This window comes from Parasteatoda tepidariorum, chromosome 3 (assembly GCF_982258835.1).
Source record: "Parasteatoda tepidariorum strain Cologne lab strain chromosome 3, Ptep-v5.0, whole genome shotgun sequence".
NCBI classification, from domain to species: Eukaryota; Metazoa; Arthropoda; class Arachnida; order Araneae; family Theridiidae; genus Parasteatoda; species Parasteatoda tepidariorum.
In genome coordinates, this window is record NC_141757.1 from 76,436,644 (window position 1) to 76,454,216 (window position 17,573).

At 28.0% G+C, this 17,573-nt stretch overlaps 2 protein-coding genes across 8 annotated transcripts in view; one reads left to right on the top strand and one right to left on the bottom strand.

The window, feature by feature from the left end:
• LOC107456630 (uncharacterized) overlaps positions 1-6,693 on the top strand; it is a 40,441-nt gene extending 33,748 nt beyond the window's left edge. Inside the window, exons 16-20 of the mRNA XM_043044853.3 lie at positions 511-594; positions 1,688-1,711; positions 2,630-2,755; positions 4,394-4,468; positions 6,588-6,693. Of these exons, the coding sequence (XP_042900787.3) occupies positions 511-594; positions 1,688-1,711; positions 2,630-2,755; positions 4,394-4,468; positions 6,588-6,591 (313 nt within the window). The 3' untranslated portion in view covers positions 6,592-6,693. The remainder of the gene's footprint in view (positions 1-510; positions 595-1,687; positions 1,712-2,629; positions 2,756-4,393; positions 4,469-6,587) is intronic.
• A 1,194-nt stretch (positions 6,694-7,887) lies between these two features.
• On the bottom strand, positions 7,888-17,571 carry LOC107456638 (GPN-loop GTPase 1). Of its 7 annotated transcripts, none has more exons than XM_016074546.4 (4): positions 17,390-17,571; positions 15,397-15,476; positions 10,830-11,780; positions 7,888-8,066 (listed from the first exon to the last, which is right to left on the bottom strand). In XM_016074546.4, exons 2-4 carry the CDS (start codon positions 15,467-15,469, stop codon positions 7,909-7,911), a joined length of 1,182 nt encoding a protein of 393 aa, XP_015930032.3. In that variant the 5' UTR covers positions 15,470-15,476; positions 17,390-17,571; the 3' UTR covers positions 7,888-7,908. The 7 variants fall into 7 exon arrangements, with proteins under 7 accessions (XP_015930032.3, XP_015930031.3, XP_071037741.2 ...); XM_016074545.5 differs by having other exon boundaries at positions 17,356-17,533; XM_071181640.2 differs by having other exon boundaries at positions 17,296-17,459.
• Positions 17,572-17,573: the final 2 nt, after the last annotated feature.

Genomic DNA, 17,573 nt, shown 5'->3' on the forward strand with positions numbered 1-17,573 from the left:
GTTAGAAGTATATCTGTATTTTTGCTGTGTCTAAAAAGATAAATGGGTAAACTTAAAGATAAAAAGTGTCTAAAACATAAAAAGTTTTTTTTAAAAAAAGCGAAAAAGCATGCGAATAAGTTTGTCAAGCTGGTTTTTATCTTTCTCAGCACACATTTGTAAACACATATTTTTTATAAACATATATTTCGAGATTTTTTATGTTCTTTCTGATTAATTATTCTTAATTATCACCATTTCTTATCATTGGAATCTGCATTTGGCTTGTTGCCTTCTTTTTATAGGATTATAAACATAACGGCTTGCACTGACCACTGTACTGACGAAACAAATTTCCTCATTGGGAAGAGGATCATGTCTTGAAATTCCTTCGGCTTCGGGTGAACCGTGAGAAAATTTTTTAGGGTTTTTCTCCAAATTTAACGCAAAAAAGAGCTAGTTTTACTGAAGGGGATAAGATACGGGAGCTTTTTTTTTTATATTTAATAAACTTTTGTGTTTTTTCTTCAGGACTACTGTTGTTCCAGCAGCTAATCGTCGCCAGTTTAATACAATGACGAACGAGGACGCAGTGCGAGACGACGATTCTCTGAAGTATGATCTTTCATTAACATCACATAACTGTAATTAAAGGCAGTAGCAATTAATGCAATGCTAAGTCATTTTGATGACATATGTTCTTTTGTACTGGTATTTTAAAAAAATTTGTTAATAACAAGCTGAATAACCGCTCTTCATGATTAGATAACGTAAATAATCAATAAATTGGTATCGATCAACTTTATAATATCATACACAAAACTGAAAGATCAACCCAATTAATTAAGCCTAAAACAATACTTTAATTATTATAACTTGTTGCTCTCCCAGTTATGTTAAAAGATTAAGCACAAAGTATGATTTATTATACGAAAATTAGTTATATTCAGTACCATTTGGGATATTTCTATTGTTCGAGGTCAACTCCTGATAGTCAAAAATTACCGAAGTTGTAAATAAATGTAAGTCAAAGTTGCTAAGGTCGTTGTTTATTTTGTACTTAATTGCTTTGTGTTAATATTATACCGTATCATTGAGTTTTTGCAAATTTTCTTTTTAACCTTACACGAAGAACTAGTATTCAATTAGTGTTAATTATAATCAGAACAATTAAGTTTGAAAAAATAAAATGATCCGATTTCGTAGTGTAAGCGTAGAAATTATTTACGGATTGATATAACAAACATTTAAATAAATTAATACTTGATTTGTTCAAATAATCTAACAATTATTGGTTTAAAGTGTAAAGTTAGAATCGATGTTAATAACTAAATGATAGGAAAACATCCCAAGAAATTTTGTTCAAGTAAAAATTTTATTTTGATTACAGATTCGTTAATTTTAATCAATAATGAATTTTTTATGGATTTTCAGATGTTTTAGTGTAGTTTCTGGCTGTGATCTCTTATGGTATGGCGTAACACATTTTCTAGTTTATAAATTTATTTCGTTTTAAAATGTTTTTCGAAACAAAATGGGACACATCATTTTTTTGCGGTATATTTTGTTTGTTAGTAAACCAAGTGACGTGAAAAAAGAGATTTGTTGTACCAAACATAGCATGAGTTGTAAAACTATTTTTAAAAAAACATATATGGTTTGACTTTTTTAGTTTATAAATTTATGAGTTTGATGTCCTCTCTTTCAGGTTGCCACCTATTGATATTGATCAGTATGTATAATCTCACACTTTTGAAACGTAATTTTTTTATTTTAACGCAATTTTTTATTATTATTTTATTATAAATTTTTTATTAAACGTAATTTTTTATTAAACGTAATTTTTTATTATTATTATTCTAATGCCGGACAAAAATCGGATCCCTGTTCTTTTTTTTTTTCCCCTTAGAAAAAGGAAATAAAATTGCTTCAATTTTAACTTGTATTCAAACTATATTTTGGAGGGGAAAATAATGGACTTTATTAAAATATAATTTTTTTTAAATATATTAAAAATATACTATTATGCATAGAAATAATGAGGGAAAAAACTTTTTTCTCTACTGAATTTTTTTTTTTTTTAATAATAATAAATTATTGTGATCCTCCTACACAGAGAAATTTACCGGGGTTTTAAAATTAGGGAAAGAAAGGAATATATATCGAATCAATCGGAAATAAAGTTAGGTGATCAAGTAGTTTAAAATCCTTAATCAGTTTTTAAATCTACTGTAGAAATAAAGTAGATTCAAAAACAGACATCACAAATTTACTTTTAACATGTTACCTATTGATCATAACCGTGAGTTACGAATCAAGTTCACGAGCGATTAAATTTCAAAGTGGTTATCAATTTTTGTACTTAAGTGCCAATGCATCTATGCACATTGGCATAATTTAGTTTTGACTATATTTACGACCCATACCAAGAAAAGAACATTAAAATTATTCATAATAACACGTAAAAAGTTTTTTGGAACAGGCAGATCTATCAATTGATAGAAGTTTCTATAGTTTTGAAATTCGAATGATGACTTAAAAGGTTACGAAGATCATACATTATAGTCTATATTGCAAATGTATGCAAGTTGAAATATTTTAAAGAGCAATTTACTTTAAAGAAATTATTGATCCGGTTATTTTATTACAGCGTTCCGATTCCTTCACCAGATAAGCCAAGAATACAAGATCCAACCTTACTTCCTGTGTTATTTGCGCGAGCAACACCTCACGTGGGTTTGGCTCACGAGAAACGGAGAAAACAGATTGATCAAGAGTAATTAATAAATTACATTTTTCTTCATTATGTATACACCCTTTTATTACCCAAGTCTATCGTATACATACATACTTTATTAGATTCACTACAAATCCTAGTCTTCGAAAGAAACTTCTTTAACCCTCTGATGAGATGGAATACCGGTGTCCCTAATATATTAGGGGGACTGGAAAGTAAAGTCGTTTCGGCAGATAAAATATTCGCTAGTCTTAAAAACCAATTTATTTTTTCGATCCTGCATTGAAAGGTTGTTGCTAACGAGGGTGAATACATTATTGATTAAAAATAAAATCTTGATAACAAATATCAAATGCACCGAAACGACATTACTTCCCGGTCCCCCTAATTATATATTTATTGATATGATGTGTGTGGGAGGTAAAAGTAGATATCGAGAATGTCAATCTTCATCTTCCCCCAAGATTGAATCGAGTTAGCATGTCTTTTACGAGAGAATAGGTATTTAATAAATATAGAGGTAGTTACGCCGCTTGAGTACTCCCCTGATTGAATTTTTTAAAATAAATTCGATGACTGGCATAAGCTAATTGTTTCGTTGCTGCAATTCTTTTTTTGTGTGGTTGCAGTTGCTATTACAATTGTTCAATGAGTACCACACATTGATGTATGGCGTGTCCAATTCGAAGCAGACGTTATGTTAGAGGTTGACTAGATCTTATCACATCCGGGTCACCAATGAGTAAGCTTTCGGCGACGCTAATCGTCATCTATGACAAGGTGCTCAAAAGATGAATTGTGTTAAACTGTTTTACATACTAGTGAATTGGTATTTAATAATTGTAGTGGTAGTTACGCGGCTATATATATATATATATATATATATATATATATATATATATATAATTCTAAAGCTCTAATTGCAAGAAAAAATATATTTAGGTGTATAATTATAAGAAAACAGTCTAATAGTTGCTTAAAATCATATTATCATAATTAAATTTGTACTGAAATAAAAAGTCCAAAAAAAAAGTAGTTTCAATTTCTTTTTAAATCATATTCAAAAATTTATTAATAATTGATCTTGTAAAATAAAGAAAATTTAATAATCAATAACTGTTTTTCTTAGATCATAATAACTGCAAACTAGAAAAATAATTATTAGGAAGTGAGTCGTGCTTGGTAATTTTTACCTATAACGTAGGGAAAAAAGCAATTGTTTCACCCTGTATTTCAAAAGCATAAATTATTAAAATGTTAAATATAATATTTTCACTTATTTTGACCATAATTTATACAAAATAATGAAAAAAGTACGAAAATATGTATAATAAATATTCTGCATCAAAGAGTTAAAATTTAGATTTGCGGTGTTAAAGGAGGAAAAAAACTTTTAACTTTCATTAAGCACTAAGCTAGATTTAAAATTTCTAGTATTTACAATATTTTAAAGGTATGAAAAGAACTTTTCTTCGAAGAACTTATTTGCCAATCATGAGTTCTTCGAAGAAAAGTAGTAAATTTCTTCTGGTCTCAAGCGTCCAGTTAACACATTTTCCCGAAAATGTTGCTATGATTATTAACTCTTTCGTGTTAAAATTCCTTTTAAACTCTTATACAATATCTTAATATATTGTCAAAATTAATCAATATCAATTGTTTCATTTTGTCATATAGACTTGAAAATTACTTCGCCAGTGGTGGCATAAGAAAAGGATACACTAGCAAAGGGAACATCAACAAAAACACCAAGTAAGTCTTTGTTAGTTAAATAAAACTTTCTACACCAAATACGTCAAAGAATTTTGAAAAATTTCATATATCTTTTACCAAAACATAAACTTAAGACTATAAAAAAAGGTTAAATTATTCTTGATTTGTAGGGCTTTTTCTGATCAATAAAAGGGGAAATAACGCGATTAGTGAATGACTTAATAATGATCAACAATAAAAATTCGATGTTCTTTCGTTTAGTGCTCAGTTTTAATAATCTTGCAAATGTTTCATTGCACAAATGGCGCGAAATTCAAACGTCATGGGAATTTCGGAGCACTCTTTATAATTGAAAGTTTTGCATGACTGCTAATGTCTTATCCAGGGGTAGCAGCAAAGTTTTTTAAAATTTTAGGGTAATTTTAGGAACTTTTTTCAAAAACTTTTAGGTAAATTTTAGGGGTAATATATGATTTTGCTAGGATAAAAACAGATCACACGGTAGTTTATTACATAACAGAAGATTATTACAATTCATCCACACATATCATAAATAATTGCAAGCCATAAAATAAAGCTCGGAAATTTATTAAGTCAAGAATAAAATCTCTAAAGAGTAAAAATGAAATTTCAATTTTACATATTACCTATCAGAAATTAAGTGCATAATTCAGGAACAGGCAAAAGTGAGAATAAATCAAGAGAAAAAATAAATTAACACCAACTTGGATTTTTATTTAATTTTTACCTTCTTAATCGAAACTTTATTATTACCTTACTTTATTAAGAAAAACTATTGTGTGATATTATTAGATTTCAAATCAGCAATTTACATTAGAAGTTAGAGAAAAACAAATTAATCATGATCATTTTTCTAAAATAATCTTGATATGATTTGTGAGATTCTTTTACTGCCCTCAATAGTGTTGTGGTGATCTTCAACACTCCTCCATAATTTCGAATGGTATCTTTGATTAGTCTAAGAGACATAATAGTTTTCTCATGGTGACTCACATTAAGCATTGCTTTATTTATCGAAAAACCTCTCTCAGGATCAGAATTCCCATGTGGCAAAATTAAAACAGTTTTAATTAATGTAGTTAAATTCTTATATTTTAGATTATTGCTTTTTTATTTATATTTAGCCTATAACTCTAATTTTTTAGGAACACCAACAAAATTTTATCAGATTTTTAGGAATTTTAGGGTTTGCACATACTTTTAGGAATTTTATGAATTTTAGGGGGAATGCGACCCCTGCTTATCCTAATAAAACTTTATCCTCTTTACTACTGAAGTATGAAGAAATACAGCGACAAAAATATTTCTCAGTTCCAAATTTATATTTTACTGAATAATTCATAACATAAATAAAATCTGAATTATACTGCCAGGGGGCTAATAATTTTCGATACACATACGTGGACCTCAGCCTTCAGCTAAGTGAAAGAATATAAATATTTCAAATGTTAAATTACACCTAAAATAGGATCAAACATGAAATATTTTTATATTATGGTATGCTTAAATACCATAATGAATAGATTTAATGATTATTCAAAAAAAATTTTTTTTTAAAACATGATAAGTTTTATCTAAATGCAATACTGCATTAAACCACAATTTCAGAACTACCTAAATTATGCAAACCACGCAAAATAAATTATTATTGAAAAGAATCTAACATAAAAAAATATATATTTAATATTTTGGTGGTAAAATTTCAAAATTATGGAAAAACACAAAAAGTTTAAGTTATTAAATAAAATACACATAAAAATATTATTGAATGGATAGTAAATTAACCACTCATTTTATTATGACATTTCACTAGACAACTATGCTGTCATAAATTTCGCAATACATACCAAATTACTTATACGTTGATCTGCATGTTCTTGACTGTATTATTTTTAAATATTAAGTAAACATAAATTAAAAGCTTTATAAAGATCACAGAGGGAAAGCAAAAGACAGAATTTTATCAACCCCCAGACAGCAACACACTGATTAAATATCTTGAAATTCGCTACCCGAAAAAGCGTTTCTGTTAGACCTTAACCAGAAAAGAAAGGCCCGTCAGAAAAACCAAGATCTTATTGAAAATAATTTTTGATATGTGCATATACTATTATTATTTTTTTAACGTTTTTTATAGGTGATGTAAGATTTGGATATTGCATGATACATCAGAAGAATTTGCTGTTTAATTTGAATTAGTCATATTATTTCCTTGCAACAATAATAAAATAATTTGCATTGTTTATTTAGTAGTTACTGCATTAAAAACAAAACACCATTTAAATAAATATTACGTTTCCTTTAATTGTTATTCATTTACGTCGGCCTAGAGCAGCACAATGGGCTATTGGTGACGGTCTGGGAAACATCCCTGAGGATGATCCGAAGACATGCCATCACAATTTTGATCCCCTGCAAAGGGGATGGCACCCCCGCTTCGGTAGCCCGACGACCTTCATGCGAAGTCGAGTACTTTACGGTAGAACAGTTTAACGAGGACCAATACCGCACACCTTAGGTCCCGACGCACACTGATTCTTGAATTCGATTCTTAACGATCAGTCCACTGTGGGACCCTTTAAATCTTCTTAGATTGCAATTTAAATATTTCTGAATAACACCGCCGAAAAATGTTGACTGTTTCATATTATAACCCGTCGACCCATTACTTTTTTCCCATTATGAATTTAGAGATTGTGGCGGTTGGTATATTTGGTAACTCTGGGAAGAATCTGACTCCACGTGAAAGTGTTCATGAAAAAGCACTACAGGTTTATGTCGTGTCACTCCATAAACACTCCCAGTTCAAATAAACAACTATCTTTATTAGCACTGAAAAAACTTGGTAAATTTAACTAACATTTTAGCATAAATAAAATATAACAATTGTAACATTCAAGCAACATAGAAAAAGCTGCAAATGAGTAACCGGCAAGAACATGCCTAACTGCTAGCTAGTTACTCACGAACCGACGGAGAGAGAGAGTGTGAGCTGTGGAGAGGCGGCCAAGATATATCAGAAGGCATACTGTGCGCTTTTCGCCGATTTCATACTTCACGCATTTTATTTTTGTATTCCTTAAGAAACGATAAATCCATATATTTACCATATTTTTCTGTTGATTTTTTAATATAATTTTTAATTTTTCACGAATTATGTTTACATTTTCGCAAAATAGGTACCTCTCAGAAAAACCTAGACAGACCCCTGATTTGTTAACACCAATAAATAAGACTCGATACCATTACCTACATTAACTTTTATAACTCCACTTTTTTTTAAACATAAAAAATACATATCAAAATTTTATACTGATAAAAAACATTTTAAGATTTAATTAAATTCATTTCTATTAGATATGATTTCTATTAAAAAAAATTTCTTTTTAAATGTTTTTGCAAAAGAAATTCGTACAAAATATATGAAAAAAGGCAAATTATAAAATTCACTTTATTTCTTAATCATTATCTCCATAAGTCAGTTTCCCTGTCGTCCAGTCCTCATCAGATGTGTCATCGTCCTCCATACCTTGTTGGACATAAATAGGATCATCAAGAACACTCTTCAGATTACTTTCATCATCATCTTTTTTCAATTCCACTTCAGAACCTTTACCTATGGATGTAAAATACTTGGTTTTAGAGCTTGAGGTAAATACACTAGGTAATTACCCAGGTATCAAAATTCAAAAACACCTTTGTGTTTATCAATTTTATTGAAAATTCAATTATTATATTTTTCTTTGTACCAAATATTTTAGACAAGTTTTGCTTACATTATTAATACTTAATTTGTCAATTATTATGAATAAAAATTTATTCAACTAAACATATAAACTATTAAAATCGTTTTTTTTTTTTTTTAATTTTTTTTATATGAGAGCGGTTATGGTTTAATCTTCTTTAAATTTACACTTCGAATCATAATTCCTAATATTTGTGGTTTTAAAAGCAACATATAAACAAAGAAAGTTTTGGTAGGAATATATTTTTGATATACAAAAATTTACTCAAATTTTATGCAAATTTATTTTTAAAAAATTTATCATACGAAACTCTTCCTGCATACGAATAAAACATAATTAATTATTTGATCCATATTTAATTATATCTTTTTGAATAATAATGATCAATGCATATCGCTGAATGTTAGCATGGTTTTCAAAGGGGTATAAAATATATGATAGGTTGAATGTTTCAGTATTTTGGTATACTCGGTTTAAATGAGATCGAAAAGCTTTTTCTTTTACAGGAAAAAATGCTCTGGGAAAAAAATTACTTTTTTTTCTCAATTAAAAATTGTATGTATAAATAATAGAACAACTCTAAGCAAGGATTTTTATATTTTATCATATATCAAGGATTTATATAATTTTATCATTTTCTTCCTGATCAGAATTTTAATATTTTTTACTGGAATGAAAAAAAATATTTATTAAATATATTTCTGTTAATTAAATATATATCAAATGTTCTCAATTGAAAAAAAAATTTTAAATTGAAAGTCACGAACTTCAGCCTGATTAGGACATATAAAGTGAAAATGTATATAACAAAATCCTGCAAATAACAAATATGTAATTATTGAAATAAGCTTTACTTGCATTATATATTTTTTACTCTTAATTGATAATTAGCATGCATAAAGTTTATTTTCCTTCAACTTTTTGTTTTTGTAATGAAATAGATGAATAAAATGCTATTTATTAAACTAATATATAAACAGTTAAGGTTTATGTCTATAGTTTTTTCTTGTTCTTATACTTAAATTAATTTTTGTATCGACAAAACTTATCTCTAAAAACTGTTTCATATTACCAATCACAAGATGCATTTTTAACACAAATAACAAGATTTTAACTTAAAGAATTATTTAATTAAAATGTAATATTATTAACTTAATTAAAAACATAGAACAATATTAGAAATGTAAGAACAATATTGATAATCAATATACTATAACTTAGTTAAATGCTTTTTATATAGGATAAAAAACAGTAAATAACACTTTAAAAGTATAAGACTAAAATCTAAATTCAGTTAAACGAACTACCTTTATTTTAGAGCAGGGTTTCTTAACCTGTGGTTCATGAACCCCTAAGGGGTCCATGAGTTATATTTTGGGGGTCCACTGACTGCTCCTAATTTTTAAAATGTTTGGATGCCTACCCATTGCATTGCTTGCAAAGCGAGCTATGGCAGCTATAATTCCGTTTGCTACAGTGCATCTTTGAGAAGCAGGATTTTCCACACTTGTGACAATAAAAACATAACATCGAAATCGATTGAATATTGAACATGATATGCATGTTGCTTGTCGAAAACCATCCCCCAATTCAATTTATTAATTAAGGAAAATCAGCAGCAACCTTCACATTAAAAATTTTAATTTTAAAAATTTTATATTCTATTAAAATAATATAACTAAATGTTTTCTAATAACTGATGTTTTTTGCAATTATTTTTTTCACAGGGGGGTGGTCCGTGACTTCTTAAAAATTTTTAAAAGGGGTCCATTATATCAAAGAGGATAAGAAACACTGTTTTAGAGTATGAATTGTCTTGTGTTTTAAGGATGAAGAGTTTTTAGCTCTCATCATTTGAAAAAAAACTCAATATAAAAATTAAATAATTCATTATCTCTTTCGACTAAAATGAAAGCTTGAAATGTCACAATTATGAGTAATTTTTAAAAATAAAATTAACTTTATTATTTTCGATAAAATAGAATCTATACAGAAAAACAAAATATCGAAGAATTTTAAACTAACTACATTTTCTTAAAAAAAGAAAAATTCGGTTTAAACAAAATGGTTTTTTGAATTAATTTTTTTAAAAATTTAGATATGTAATTTGTAGTTTTAGTTTATCACTCATATTAGACTTATTAACTCAATATAAATGGAAGGAAAAAAAACAGTATAAAACTTAGTTTTAACAAATTTTAATTTTTACAATTAATAATATTTCTTGCGCTCATTTAGAATATCTTTTATTTAATCCAGTTTAGCCCATTGCATCAGAAAAATTATTTCTTTTGAAAAATGAGCAACTTTGAACAACTGATTTTTAATATAAATTCCTACTTTATTTTATACAATGCAAACTTTTTACATTACTTTTTTAATGCCACAATGTAGCTTCTCCCTCAGGTATTTGTAGCATTGTAATATTTTTCTGGAACTGATATATCTTAAGTTTAAAGTTCATTTTTGAAAATTAAAGATATTTATGTTGTTCTCAGAACTTTAAGTAAGACAAATTGATTTTAAATGCTTCAAAAAGAGCAAGAAAATATAAATACCCTGAATTTGGGTATCTACCCAAGGAAGGGGTAAATAACCATTTATAAATACCCAACCCACATCTATATATTTACCTAAATCTTTCTTCAGTCGTTTAATTTCTTTATCCTGTTTCGATTTTTCAGATTCTTTTCTCTTTTGCAACATCTTTTCATATTCTGGTTTATACACAGTTTCATATTCCTTTGCTGCTTCACCCACTTTCTTAAAGAAATCATCAACACCAGAACCAGAATGAGACGAAACGCCAACAGCTCGAAGATCACTATAAAATTCATCTAAGACTAGGCTCATGGAATGAGTCAGGTTAGAAACATAAGAAGTATCAGTTTCCAAAGCTTCTTGAAATGCTTCAAAATCTCGCATCCACTCAATAGCAAAAGAACAATCTAGAACATCTGTTTTGTTTAGTACGACCACAAATGGAAGTTTTGTCTTATACAAAATGCTACAAGCATATAGCATATTTGACATGAAAGTTACTGGCTTTGAACTTCTTACAATATCCATAACATATACAATAACAGTAGGGTAAGTAGATGATACAGCTTCAGTAATAATCATACCTGAAGCCGACCAAGTAAACACTTCAATTTGACCAGGCGTGTCAAATATGACATATTTGCATTTTGAACTATTTTTGTCAATAAAGCTCATAACTTGGTCAAATCTAGTAGAAAATAAATTCAATGCTGTCATTATTCCACCATTAGGTCCAAGTGAATATTGTTTCATTATGTCTTTATATTTAACTGTATCTCTAATATCTATGTTTGCAGGAAAAGGTACAGTGTGACAAGCAGGATCAAGGTTGATGACATAAGGTGGAGTTTGCTTAGCATGGAGATGGGATGTTATTCTTTGGACAAAAGTTGTTTTGCCAGATCCAGCCATTCCCAGAACGATTAAACATACTGGCTTTGAATTATTTGAGATGCTAACATCAGCAAAAGTTCCAGAAACTTGCTCTATAATATTTTTTTCTAACTGGGTGCTACAACTAGGCTGATTTCCATCTTGTAAACCTTAAAAAGAATAAAATGGGTCATGTAACTAGTGATAAAATATTACACAATTAGTCAAGAAAATTAAAAGACCAGAGAGAAAATTATTAAATTTCATTATATCACTTTTGCATATCACGAATAGTTCCTCATTTACCATTTAGTACTACTTTAAAAACTCGTATTTCTATTCCCTTACGGCAGTGTTTTCCAAACTTATGACTTTTGTGTCCCTTTTGCAAATTTTTCGTAACGCTGTTGTACCACTAATAAAAAAATGAATGTATTTTTTACTATTAAAAATATGCACAAAAAATAAAAATCACAACTGGCTGTTAACACCACTAATTATTAACTGTTAACTCTTCAAAAAATAGCCAATAGAAATACATGTCATAGTAAATTTTCATGGCTAGCTGTGATTTTAAATAATTTTTTTTGTAATTTTAGTTTGTTGTAAGATAATTCCCATGAGAACACATACCCCCACTAAACTGTTCCCGTACCCCTGGGGGTACGCGTACCACACTTTGGGAAACACTGCCTTGGGGGCTTGTTTGTTTAGAGTTTTAGTGGTTCTGGGGAAAGCAAAGCATACTAACTACGTTTTTAAATATTTTGCTCAGAAATACACTGAAATCTTAAAAAAATCATGTGTTATAAATTACAATTCTGAAAAATATTACTAACTCATAAACATGAAATGCTAAAACTCATTATACAACAATACATTATCGTAATAATATTAAAACTGAAAAAAAAAAATTCTTAGAATATTACAAATAGTTAAAATTTCAAAACTGAATTAACTTTAAAGAACATAATTGATCAAATTGATTTCCGACAGCGCTAGGTAATCATCTAAATCTATTCCCTGAACTGTTCTTAAACATGTTAGCAAGTTTTTTTAAATTAAAATTAATGACTATTTGAAAAATTGACTTATGATTGTAAAATCTCATAGTGCTAAACAATAAGAATGGTTTTGAAAGAAGACAACTTTGTTTTTAGTTTAAAGCAGAATCAAATATATTTTAACTTAGACTTCAAAAAATATTCACCTAACTATAAATGATTCTTCATACTTTAGGATACAGCAGCAGATTTTACAGAGTCAATATGCAACACTGTCTTCATAAGCGCAAAACCAAATGCAGGCACATAGATATCAGTATTGTTAAAATAAAGCTTATAATTTACCATACATGTAGCAAAATGTACAACTATTAGATATTTAAGAAATCATACAAAAACTTCATACTGTCTAAAAAAATTTTTTAATTTTATACAATATTACTTTAATTTTGCCCAAGAAAATAAGGTATGGCTGTACATAATAACGCAATAAGGAAATGACAACGTTTAAAAATACCTTTTAATTTAAAAGGGAAGAATTATTAGAAAAGTATTTAATGGTGCTTTTGGTTCATGACTATTTAAAAAAATTTCAAATGAAATTCATTACCATACAATTTTAGATATTTTGCAGACAAAGAAAACAATAACCAGAACAATGTAAGATTTAATGTTACAAGAGCAGAAATTGGTTATTTTTTAGTTGGTAGTTATAGATTTAAAGGTTACAGAATAAAACATTTCACTTTGACCTTATTTAATATAAATGTAGAAAAAAAAATACAAATGTCTGTGGAACGGAATTGAGAACGTTTATTTTTGGTATCAGATTTAAAATGAAGGAAATTATTTCTTATTTTAATCAAAAGAGGATAGAAAATTCGTTTATTTTTTATTGATCTTAATTCCTTGATTTCTCAGAAGTTTTTTATCATTAAAAAAAAATCTGGGATGAAAAATAATCTGCTAAGCCTGCAGTCACACCAGAGGGGTTCTGCTACCAGGCTTTTATATTATAAATGAATTTATTTAAATGCAAAAGATGATATTATTCTAATTATAAAACTGTCATTACACTTATTAAAAGGTTTATTTTTCACACTTAAATATACCAAAAAACTTATAAAAGAAGAGTATGATGCAATTATAATTAGGTTATAGTAGGTTCAGTAAGAATGCACAGGGTGACATCAATGAAAAACTGTTTCAGACAATTATTTTGTATAAAATAGAGACATTAGTTAAATAGAAGGATTTTTTATTGTTGTTGTTGTTAGGATTAGCAAGTTTTCGTTTCGAAAACTTTAAAGTCTTTATAAAATTGCATGAATGAATAACACTGGATTAATTGAAAAAAGAAATGGAAAACATAATAATAGCACAAATATTAATACAAAGGATTATATATAATTTGCACTTTAAATAACACACTTCTACAAGACACTTTTAATAATATTATGTTACTAATTTAAAGTTACAATAGCATTGTGTTTGCCAAAAAAAAAAAACATACTTGGATAAAATAAAAGCGTTATAATTTTTTAAATTGAATATGCTAAATTATTTTTACTGAAATATCATAGGCAATATTCTTGCATTTTGTAGGGGAAAAAGCACACTAATTATTTTATTTTCTAAATCGTCATTACATTAAGAAAATAATAAAAAATCGAGAAATCTGTAGAAGAAATTACCGTAAAAAAGATCGTGAGAAACTCACATGAATCAAACTCTTCAAAAAGGGGTAACTCACATTGTGAGATTAAAAGTTAATAGTAAATTAAGTGATTTGAGTTTCACAAGTAATAAAATTGTATAAAGAAACTTTACGATTTTTGTTTTAAAAAAAAATATTTAAACTTTTGTAGCAAAGACTGTCAAAAGAACTATAACACTGCACGTATTAACGATGACATCGACGCAAGCAGAGGGTGTCACAGAGTGATTTCTTGAACCTGTGATTTGAACTTTGAGCAATAAAAAAAATTTTGTTTTCTAGCAATAATTTGCAAAAAAACTATCAAAACACTACATATATTTACAAATTAGTAAACGTCATTTGTGTGCAATAAAATGAAGACTCAAAAGCCTGATTTGTAGTTGCGTAATATTTTAGTATTGGATCGATTTTATTTCAGTCACAAAAAAGGGGACAAATACTGATTAATTTTTTTGCTACAAATGCAAATTTGAAACAAATCCCAACTCAGAGTCATATTTTAACAAAATGGAAAATATAGTGCTCTTTTTTTTTAAAAAAAAAAAATTGAGAGAAAAATCAGGATTTCTGCAGTGAACTATCTTTTAAATTTTTGCAATTCTTTTTTTATTTTATATACTTGAAATTCTAGCTCAAGCCAGACATTATGAAATTTTTGTTATTCTCAAATGATACTAGAAATATTGTGTGCATTTCTTTCCCCTCAGATGCGTAAGAAAAGCATCTCTTGAATATAATTCTGCTGGAGAAAAAAAAAAAATTTTTGAAAATTTTGGCAGAATAGATAACCAAAATTTTCTTACTTCCCAAAGGAAATATTTTTTTGCGAGAACTCTGTAATGTTCTGTGATAATGTCACCGGAATTTTGACACAGGATTGACCATGTTACCAAAATTCTTTCATTGATTATAAAATTGCCTAGCCTTAACCTCCATGAGCCCTCTAGAATGCAGGAATGCTTTACTTTCTTTTATGGACAGTTTCCATGGTTAAAGCTGTACATGGTTAAGCACTTGCTAGCATTGAAAACAACTTCTTTTACATAAAAAAAAAAAAATTACTTTTTCCAATAGAGTTAGCCATCTCTCTTATAGAAGTTTCATTTGTTTTAGAAGTTTCCCCTGAACAATCCATTCCTTTTCTGAAAAAGAAGACAAAGTTTTAAAAAAATATCTAGGTAAAAACAAATATAAAATTAATTTAGCAACCAAACAGAACAATGAGATTCAAAGTTTAACTCAATATTTGACATTTCTAGTCTTTGATTAGGTTCTGCTTAATCTTCCAGACAAATTTATGTTGATTTCTCAGATATGGCATGCATTAATATATATATATAGCACAATAAAAACAAAACCGAACTAAAAACGGAAACAAAAAGAAAACGGAAGTAAGGTAATAGTAGATAATATCAAGCGCTAAAGCTGCTTTAAATACGATCACTATAACATAGCACAATAAAAACAAAGAGAAAAACGAAAATAATTAATAAGTTTTATTAACTACGCATAAGCTGCAAGTATATAGAACTCATATAGATATATATATCAATATTTTTACATATATCTATATATTGATAAAACAGTAAATTTTATTTATTTGTAATGCACCACTAAGAATCAATTACAAAATTAATATAAGGAAAATTGCATTTTGAATTCTTTTCTTCCAGCATATATCCCTACGAAACAGATTGTTTTTTTCAATTGTCCAATGGGGATACTTTAGGTTGATTAGAAAAATAGTCAAGGAAAGCTAATGAAACTTTTATAAAAAGCTGTTGTAAAACATTTAAATACTTATTTAGTAGAAGATATTGCATCCAAAGATTAAACATTTTAGCATGGCTTCAACTTTTCATCAAAAAAATATCATAAATACTGAAAATGGTGACCATCGAATGAAAGGTTTAATTCATTTAATCTGTAAAAAGTGCCATCTAAAAATGCAAACTTCTGCGATTAAAGAATATCAAACATATACAAGGGAAAAAAGAAACATTGAGAAAATGTTAATTAACTATTTTGTACAAACAACATTGCAATATCAGTATATGCAAAAGTAGGATTGATTTTCGTAACCCTACCTTCACAAAAAAAAATTACTAATTTTTAGCACCAACCAGGCAGTAGCTTATGAGAAAATTAAAAAAAATCACAGAAATGACCAACTTGAAGAGTTTAACTTATACCCACTAGTGGACAAATCTCAACAAATTATTTTTTTAAAAATATTTCAAATAAAAAAAAAAGATGGCACCTTAGCAATTATTGTTGGTGCAAAGATCTACCGAAAGGTGAATATCTATAAGAAAAATTAAGTTCTCAGTTATTTATTTTCACGTTAGCTAATTAAGGGAGTATTTTTGTATTGTTATCTGTCACATCATTTATAATTGCCAAGACGCCAAATGGATTTTAACCTAGGGTGGCTAAGTTATACCCTTTAAGTTAGTCCCCTTCTGATTCCTTTTTTTTCTCACAGACCATTGCCTGGAAGTTTTCAAGACTGCAGCAAATCATGACACAGAAATCTTCCCCTAGTTAAAATTCTGCCATTATAATAGAATATTTTTTTGCAACCAGTGAGGAAACAACAGTTAAAAGAAAATATTGACAAATCTCAGGAAGATCTCCTTTGAACAAAATATGTTATGTCTTTAAACTCTTTCGTTATGCAAGTCCAAAATGTTTTACAAAAAAAAAGCACAGTTCTCTACTGGGGAGTTAATTAAATAACAAAGCAATATGTCTCAACTATTTCAGTCAAAGCTTAATTCAACAGGTTTCGTGTTTTCAGGGAAAATGGACATAAGAATAAATTAATTTAATAATAATAATTGAGCAACAATATTTAGGATGACAAAATTAAAAGGTAATAAATAGAATCACGACGGAAATATGATAGCTTAGGAGGTAAGATGTTAGCAAAGAAAGCACGTTTCTTCAACACATGCCTACATGCAATTTAAAAACATCTGACTTTGTTATTTTTACACTTTATTGAAAAATAGTAATTACAATTAAATGAATTATGTATCCTCAGACTTATTACTTTTAATAACAAACACAAACAATTCAAAACAAAACTATCATTCTCTTGTTTTGTGCAATCAAAATAATAGGCAGTTGTAGTTCTCAACACTCCAAAATTACAATCGGTTGAATTTTATGCAATACTTTGATGACAATTTAAGAACGAAATTCAGTGAACGCGTTCAACTCAAAGCGTTCGACAA